Genomic DNA, 9,203 nt, shown 5'->3' on the forward strand with positions numbered 1-9,203 from the left:
AGGACCTATCCCATAGAGTTATCAGCAGCATTAAATGAGGTAATGCATCTAACGTATTTGACACGGGACCCTGCAAATTGTAGTACTAAGATTGCTATACTGACACATTGCTTGAAACATGACTTTTAAATGAAAACACTGCACGTTGTTTCACTTAGTAGGATTGATGGAATGTAAGCTTCATTTCCTGTATGTAACGCCAAGGCTAGCATAGAGTACAAACTATTTATCAGGAAAATCTGAGACCAAATCTGTTGCTAACTGGTATTTTGAGAGTTTAAAGCCTTTACTCCCAAAAGCACATTTGAAAAAAAAGTTGTTTTAGTACATCACACACACACACACACACACACACACACACACACACACACACGTCATTCATTGGTGTATTACAGCTTTTCACAGCATGTGTGCACGTGTGCACACAGAACTCACAACTAATGTTCTTGGTGAGATGACTGGAGCAATACCACGATCATCCGTGATCCTCTCATCCCTACCCACCATGCACCTGTGCGACTGCCGTGACATTCTCAGCCAGGATATCACAGCAGCACCACGTCTCTTTTCCTAGAACAAGTCAATCTACACTCATGTCAATAGTAAGACTTTTGTTAATGAGTCGCAATTTACATTTTTTTCTAAGCAAACCATTAATTTGGATTATTTTGTTATTAGACGTGCAGATAAACAATCTATGTTATCTGCTCATAACCCATTTTGTGGGAATATGTTTTAGTCCCACCTTTGGGCTCCATGTAGGCTGTGTCCATCAGATTCAGATGGTTTGCGTTCTCCTCATTGTTTTTGGAAGCAGATGAAAGACATGTGATTTTCAATGTCTGTGAGACCCGTGCTCAAATTCCAATTCTACCACCAAATATGAGTGCAGCTTTGGTCAAGTTACATAATCCCACTGAAATGCCGTGGCCTCATTTGTAGACAAAGATATCTCCCATGAGGAGCTATTCTAAGGACTAGAAATTGTATGTGTAAAGGGCTCAGTGCTTGGCACATAGTAGGAGTTCCAGAGTTGTTACTTTTAGGAACAGGTACATTGGATGTCAACCTAGTGCGCAAGTTTGTGTTTATTTTTACCATGGTATGTGACAGGTGGCTGGTTAAGTTAAACCAATCAAATTGTCAGTCTCTAGAATGAAAATGGGAAAAGAAAACCTCTTTTTTGCTATTCTTAGAGATTAGTAGTCAAGATGCTTTTCTTCTTTTTAGAAAGAATAATGCCTGCCCTTTCTTTGTGTTCTAGATTCAGGGCAATATCACTCCTCATGCCATTGTCATCTTGCCTAAAACAGATGGGATGGAAATGCTTGTTTGCTATGAGGATGAGGGGGTGTATGTAAACACCTACGGCCGAATCACAAAGGATGTGGTGCTCCAATGGGGAGAAATGCCCACGTCCGTGGGTAGGTTAACCATTCCTTATCTCCTTCAGCAGTTACACCCCCCAAATGAAACGAAAGTCAAGAAATGTGAAACAACCATTTGATTCCACACACACACAAAAAAAAAAAAAAAAAAAACAGTCTGTGAATAACAATTGTAAGACTTGCTTTGTCTGTTTATCTCAAGTCATTTGTCATTTTTGTGGTTAAGATGTGAACAGATGCTGTGAGTTATTGCCCATCTAATGTTTTTAATGCAGTTTTGGAAATTCCTTTTGACAGCCTACATTCATTCCAATCAGATAATGGGCTGGGGCGAGAAAGCTATTGAGATCCGGTCAGTGGAAACAGGACATTTGGATGGAGTATTTATGCATAAGCGAGCTCAAAGGTTAAAGTTTCTATGTGAAAGAAATGATAAGGTAAATCCGTTTCAACATTTGCATTAGTGTTTGCATTTTAAGAGACCACCAGGTACCTGTGAAACCTTCATTTTCCTTTATACTGATTTGAATCACATCTGTGTTAAATGATCAATATTATCTTGAAATGGCATTATTTGGTTTGATTTATGTGAACCCTCAAAATATGATATTCACGTATCCAAAAAGACAAACACATTTAAAAATTTCTTGTGAACTCTTAGTAACTTTTGTGGCCTGCGGGCCCTATGATGACTCAGCAGACACCCAAATTCTCCAAAGCACTTAGAAGAGTTGGTCCATCTTTAATCATCTCACACTGGGTCAACTTTACATTCTGCTTTCAGACTTTTCACAATGTCACTATCAGGACCTAACACATCACATTATATGCACCTTTAAATGTAAAGCATATGACACATAGAAATATAAGCTTTATAAAAATGTCACCCATTCCTTAAGGAATGCGCAATCACAAACTCAACTAGTGCCATGTCCTGTGTCATTCCAGCCATGTTTCTTCTGAAATGTCATAGGGGGACTGTTTTCCGATGAAAATGACGGTGTCCGTCTGGCATGATCGGTCATCTCAGGAGGGTATTCTGCAGCCAGGCCGTTTCTCCTTTGTCTTCCCTGTAGACTAACCCAGAGTTGTTAGTAACTAAGCTGTACCGCATTTGTGAATTTATCCTTTGTGACTGTGGCCAATTTAGAAATGCTGTCACCAGAACAGCAGACATAAACACCTGTAGAAAACAATGCAATGCTTGAACAGACGTACATCCCGTGGCCTACGCCAGTTCCCCAGAGGCCAGGCTGGTCTTAGTCCAATCCTAGAGGTATGAGTCTAGACTAGATTCAACCCTAGCCAACTACTCTGGTCTGGTGTGGTCTGGGTGGACAACAGCTGCGGGTGGTGAGAAGATGGTTCCAGAGCCTGACCAGAGTATGTCAGAAAACAGTGGACCCCTAGTAAAACTCCAGCCCCCACCTAGTTTTGGGGGATCATAAGATCCAGGCATGGACTCCCACCCTCCTAATTCATGGAAGACCCACCCCAACAGGCCATGCCCACACCCTCAGGAACAGGCTGGGTCCAACCACACCAGTACCTGGTGCCCGAGGTTTAGACCCCAAACTACACACAACCTAGAGAGAACAGCAGCCCTTTCTTTCCCTCACCATATTACCCTGGGTCCTCTGTGCTTCTCTGCTTTGATTCATTGACCCAAACAGTAGCTTGACTTACATATGTAGCATGAGCTGAATGACAAGCATTTCCACAGAACTTCCTAAGAAGTTATTGGGAGAGGCAGCATTCTTCTGAAAAAGTCGTGGAATTGAAGTAGCAGAAACTTTATACTAGTGACAAAAATAAATGCTTTGTTGGCCAACTGAAGGGCTACGCCACCTCCAGAATATTATTTTCCCAGGGCAGTGGTACATTGACATTCAGCTCAAGCAAGCAGCAATCCAAGTTTTGCTCACTTCTCTCAATTATTTGATAAAATGATTTAATAGATCCACATTTAATGGACTGTGGTTCTTATTCATGCCATTATCTCCTTTGGCCTAGGATCTGCCTGCATCAGCAGACAAGCCACACATTAATTCCTGAAATGCCAAAGTGAATAGACATTGAACACCTTACTCTATCTGACCACAACCATTTCATTTGTTTTAATTTAAAAAATTGAGAACTGACGCCGTATGGTAGTCAGTAGGTCCCAAACACCCCCTTGACTTTGGGAATTTGAAAGGATTCTCTTCAGTCCTAAAGTCGGCTCTGTTGTCATTATGGGGGAGAGAAAGAGAGCCTCTGTGGCTTTCCAGAAATGAACAAAGGACCTGTTGTGTCCTAGGCCAGAAATCCAGCACATTTTCCTAGCACGAAAGTCCCTTTTAAAACATGAGTGCCCACAGGATGTTACAAATCAAGACACAGCCCTGAAGGCCAAGGCCTCCCATGTCCCTGAAGGCCAAGGCCACAAGAAGGAATAGTGACAATCACAGTAATAAAGGCAGGAGGATGCATTGTGTGACAAGGCACTTCATAAACACCAGCCACTGAGTCCTAAGAGCTGACACATGGCAAGGATAGGACATGTGAGAGAAAATGGATGGACGGTTGAAGAAAAGAGGGAAAGAAACCATGCAGTTGAACTAACTTCTTTTTAATTTCAAACAGGTATTTTTTGCATCCGTGCGATCTGGAGGAAGTAGCCAAGTGTTTTTCATGACCCTCAACAGAAATTCCATGATGAACTGGTAACAGAAGAGCACTTGGCACTTATCTTCATGGCGTTATTTCTAATTTAAAAGAACATAACTCATGTGGACGTATGCCAGACTAGAGGCAGAATCAAAAGGCTTGGTTGAACATACCGCTTTCCCCTTTTCCTCTCCCTCCACCCGTCCCAATACAGTCCATCTTTCAATGTTGCAGCCTGGTTGAGAAGGAGAGAAAAAGGTGGCAGGAATTTCCAGGAGATCCCCAAGAATGCTGCGTTGTCTGTGGACAGAGATGGACATGTGCCCTTCGGAGTTTAGGGATAGAAACAAATATTGTGTGCTCTTATGACTAAGCTGTGTTATGGTGGATTTTGAGTTTTGTTTTGTTTTGTTTTTTACCTTTTTTCTTTACCCCCTTACTTTGTAAGAATGGGGAGAAAATGCATACTGAGAAAGTTAGTGCATTTTAATTCTGACTGCCTGCTAGCTTTAAGTATATGGTATGTTGTAAAATTTTAAATTTCAAATGGTGAGACACAGCACAATAAACGTACCTTATCTTCTTACACTGAAGGCCATAACTGCACAGTGGGGTGATTTTAGAACTCTTCCGCCTTCACCAACCCAAAAGGTTGCTGTTTGATAGCAACTGGCTAATGAATTTTTAAGAAAATTACTAGTTTCCCCCTCTTTTGGGAAACAGGTTTTAAATGGCTACACTACTAGCCTTAGACTAATAAAATCAACTCCCATTTTTGTGAGTCTGACAGGTCCTATTCCTATATGGCCCTGTGCAGAATGGAGTGTGTTAAATGGGATAGTAGTGCCATTGAGTTGAGTTGGCTCTAGCAATTGAGGGACCATAACACAATTCTCCCTCAGCTATTATGCAATAGGTTAGGGCATAAGATGGGATGGCAGATGAGGTCTTACAGAAAGAGCTTCGGGGAAACAAGCTAAAATATACATATAAGTACACACATACACTTTTTTTAAAAAAAAATGCACAAAGCCTCCTGGCTAAGGAGCTCTCGCAATTTAGACTTCATTAGTAATGAGACTTGGTTGATTTCTGTCTGGGAATTGGGGAATGAATGACATCCAAGCTCTGGTCATTCCCAGCTTTCTCCTGACGGTGCCACTTTCTCAAGATGAAAACTGTGACTGGAAGAAAATGGTAATAATAAATGTTTCTGAGCTGTTTACGCTCTCTCGGGTTGGTGAGAGAAGGGATGAGACTACCGTGCCTGCTTGAGACACAGCGGGCATCCTTGGTTCAGATTTTATAGAACTTGAAAGCAAGGCTTTGGCCAAAATTCTAAAACCCTAATCATTTTACCTTCCTCCAAATTACCCAACATATGGTAAACAACATTTGTGCAGAGATATGTGTGTATTTAGTTCAGGTTGACTTGTGTCCTTATAAACTCTTACTCAGATGATTTGAACATTTATGTGACTGGGATTTTTTTCCAACGCTACAAGCATGGCTGCCTGTGGTATCAAGGTGTTGCAAAAAACGATATCTGTGTTGCGCTTCCTGTTTTAACCTACCTCGTTTTGTTTGTTTTGTTTCACTGTTCATCACAGCAGTGTTATCTCCAGGAGACATATAGAGAGCTCAACTGGCAATCTCAGGTGTATTTAATATTCTCTAAACTAAACAGTAGTTCACCAAATTGTTCTGAAAAATTGCAAAAGAGAATCTAACAACAATAAAACTAATGTGGCTTGTTTCTGGAGAAAATAGTTAAGCAGATCAAAAAAAAAAATTCTGTGATCCTATTGATTTTGCCTAAATACAAGAGCAGCTGATATACTATTAATGAGAACGAAATATACATTAGGAAAATGGAGCCATTTCAATTCTGGTGGTTTGAGCAAGGGCGGGGAAGGGAAGGAGAGTTCTTCTGGTTTCTGAAGTAGATAATGATGCCCCTCCTGTAAAGGTGGTTGTCGTTTGCATTTATTTTAAGCAGGTAGCACGCAGGAATGGAATTGAGGATTATCTTCAGGCGATGACCAAGATGTCCTCACCGTGGTCCCTTTAGTTCTCAAAGGCAATGAAATCCTCCCGTTCTCATTTTTACTGCTGTGATGCTGCTGCTGAACAATACTGTCTTCACAAATTCCATGCAACAAATTCAGCAATAACTTTTTGGATTGAATTGAACAACTACTATAATTGGAAGCTGATGTGGACAAAATACATACATTTGGTTCTCAACCTCGAATGTGATTGCCACCAGCTCTTTATATTGCTGCTGTGGTATTTTAAACCAGAAGCTTTTTTAAATTATGTTGCAAACTGATCTTTGTTTTTATGTTATGTTTTGTTTTTATTTCTAAGTGATGAGTTCGAAACACACAGCTTTAAATGATTTTTTTATTGTGGGATTTTGGGTACAGTTAAGAAATAAAAGGGAATCATTGTGTTTAAACATAAGGTAGTTTGTGAATGTATTTTTTAAAATCTAGATTCATTGAAACAAAAACTCATAAGAAAACAATATTAATGCAGTCTTGTTTACAGTATGTACAGTGACAACATAGAACATGAGCTTTTTCTGGTGCCAACAACAATAAAACACAGACGTTAAACATCAAGCCATGCCTTTTATATTTTTGTACAAATATTTCACACTGAGTACAAGGCAAAATCAAATTCAAAATTGCCCCCCACAAATCTGTGCTCCTTAAAAGATACTTAAAGAATTCCTTGAAGCTTTTGTCTTCAAAACTACCTTTTCTTCCATCAAAACAGGCCCTAGCCCTGATATACGGGTGCTTATGTTATGCACAACATTTTAGAATGCTATTCTTGTGGCTTGTAACAAATGCCAACTTTTTGTTTGCTTTGGGGTTTTTTTTGTTTTTGTTTTTCTGATAGGGGGAGGGTTGTGCTTTTCATCATCTTAATAGCATCTTAATAAAAATTTCTTTAGTTTTGAAACTGGTTTCAGTTTTTAGCTTTAGTTCTTCCTGTAGGGGATTTTGTCGTTAGCTCATTTCATTTCTATTTTTCTACAGAGAGAAACTGAGTCCTCCTTCCAAAGTAAGTTACAGTAGATCTTTTTTGTTCTTGCTGCTCTAAATTGATAATCATGCATTACACTCCACTGAATCTACCCAACGAAAGTCTTGGTCCAGGGTCTGACCGGTTCCCCTCATTGCTGGGTGCCAGTCAGGAATATGGTAGCATGGATTCCTGCATCCAGTGGGTGATAGGAACAGATGACCTGTAAGAGTCCCTCAATGGTGAAGTCCTCATGCCAGTTACACTCAGGTCATTATCATTGTATCATATAAGTAAGGACAGCTTGCACTAAGTTCTACATTATTTTTCTTGAAGATGTTTAGATGGTGCTTCAAGAAGACCAGAGCTATTTATTTCAACAGAATAGATTAAGGTACAGATGAAATCCCACAAGGCTACTTAGATAGGGAATCCATTTTTTCTAACACATTGACATTGCTTTCTAAGATACACTCCTGACATGCTTTGCATCATGTACACATTTTTAAAAAGCGTCTTGATTCCTGGTGGTTAAGACCTACTAACAGTTTTCTGTCTGCTCTTGTGACTCATTGGTAATCTGTGTCTGGTCCCTCCTGTGCAGTAGAGTAAAAAGATGTGAAATTCAGGCCGGTGCCATTTGGGTTTTGTCCATTGCCAGACAAGGAAGCGGCTCAAGTCTGACCTCACATTCCATGAAGTTAAAAACCAAGTTTTCCTTACTATTATGTGTACCAGTTCCTGTCACTGTATTCTTGAAATGTGGAAGAGCTCTGTGTGTTGGTAGTGTGTGCTGTCTTTGAAAGTCTGCGTGAATAGGCATCACTTGCATTTGTGCTGATTGCTTTAAGATGAATGTGCTACATTATTGTTAAGAAAGGAAAGCAAACTTTTTTAACCTAATGGAGGAAAATAGAATATCCACAACACACTGATGATGATAGTTCTGAATCACCTTACCTACCATGCTCCCAATATTCCAGAATCCCTTCTGATACTGTGTTCTGGCTATCTCAACCATTTCTATGACCATTAGTTACCTTTTAGTTCATTCCTCAAAAATGTAAATCTAACTAAAGCATAGCAAACAAACCCAAAACTGGCCTCCCCTGACACTACATAATTGCAATATAAAATCCAAACGTCTAAATTTGGTTTCATTTACCGGCTAATATTTCTCATAAATGCCACTATATTTTTGGCCTTGGTCGGTATAGCGATATCAGGAGTCCTTCCGTGAGTCTCAAAATGGATATAAGCTGATGTCTTTTCAGAAGCCCAAGCAAAGAATAAAACCTCTTGAGAACTTGCAAGTTCAAATCTGACCACTTGTACATTTCTACCAAACTTTCTAGTGTTGTTTTATTTCCATACTGTATCATTGTTCTGGGAAGTTTTCCACAGACAACTGGAATATCAAAAATTTACATGACATTAAATAGTATGACACGATAACTCTGCTTTAAACTTTAGTTTTCTAGGTCTGCCATTGCAGGAAGTGCCACAATGCACCAAAACTAAATCCCCATAAAGACATTTAAAAAAAAAAAATCCCTGGATAAGTTTTGAGATATTTTAACTTCAGATCAAAATCTTGGACTGCGTCAATGATGCCAAACATTTGGATGAAGATTAGAAAATACAGTTTAAAATAGAAATGTTCCAAAGTTTCCAGATTTTTCACTTTGCGTAGACATCATCCAACTAACTCAGCGCCTTGCATGATAGGGTTTGGTTTGGATGGTTTGTTTTTATTAACACCGAGATACATTGCACTATTGAGGGTGAGCAAATGCTGGTGGAAAGGTGAGTTTTCATTTCCAGCAGTGGGTCATTATTTGTACATAGCAAATATCCATGCCCCACATCCCCCTTACTATTTCTTCTCCCCCTGGAGTTAGTCGTAAGGAATAGTAATACAGTATTATGGCTTATTTAAAAACTTCAGACATTACCCTAATAAGAATTTCAAATGTTAAGTGACAGCAAGAAATAAATCTGCATCAAGAAAAAAATAAAAAAGACGGCAGATGGGATGAATTTTAAAATTGGATGTTGTAAAATTATTTTTGTGCATTTTAGCTGTCTTATTTACAATGTTAACATAACTGTAGAGATGCCAAATTTATA

General features: G+C 39.4%; 1 protein-coding gene across 6 annotated transcripts in view; it reads left to right on the forward strand.

Annotated features, from left to right (window-relative positions):
- Positions 1-7,007, forward strand: part of TNIK (TRAF2 and NCK interacting kinase) — a 364,845-nt gene extending 357,838 nt beyond the window's left edge. For 4 of the 6 annotated variants that reach the window (XM_081072833.1, XM_081072834.1, XM_081072835.1 and 1 more), the window contains 3 exons: positions 1,265-1,424; positions 1,686-1,825; positions 4,014-6,662. In XM_081072833.1, the coding sequence (XP_080928959.1) occupies positions 1,265-1,424; positions 1,686-1,825; positions 4,014-4,097 (384 nt within the window). In that variant the 3' untranslated portion in view covers positions 4,098-6,662. Of the gene's footprint in view, positions 1-1,264; positions 1,425-1,685; positions 1,826-4,013 lie in introns of all 6 variants that reach the window. The other 2 variants (XM_081072831.1, XM_081072832.1) reach the window with 1 other exon arrangement.
- The last annotated feature ends 2,196 nt before the right edge of the window (positions 7,008-9,203 follow it).

The sequence above is a fragment of the Rhinolophus hipposideros genome (assembly GCF_964194185.1).
Source record: "Rhinolophus hipposideros genome assembly, chromosome: 2".
Classification (NCBI taxonomy): Eukaryota; Metazoa; Chordata; class Mammalia; order Chiroptera; family Rhinolophidae; genus Rhinolophus; species Rhinolophus hipposideros.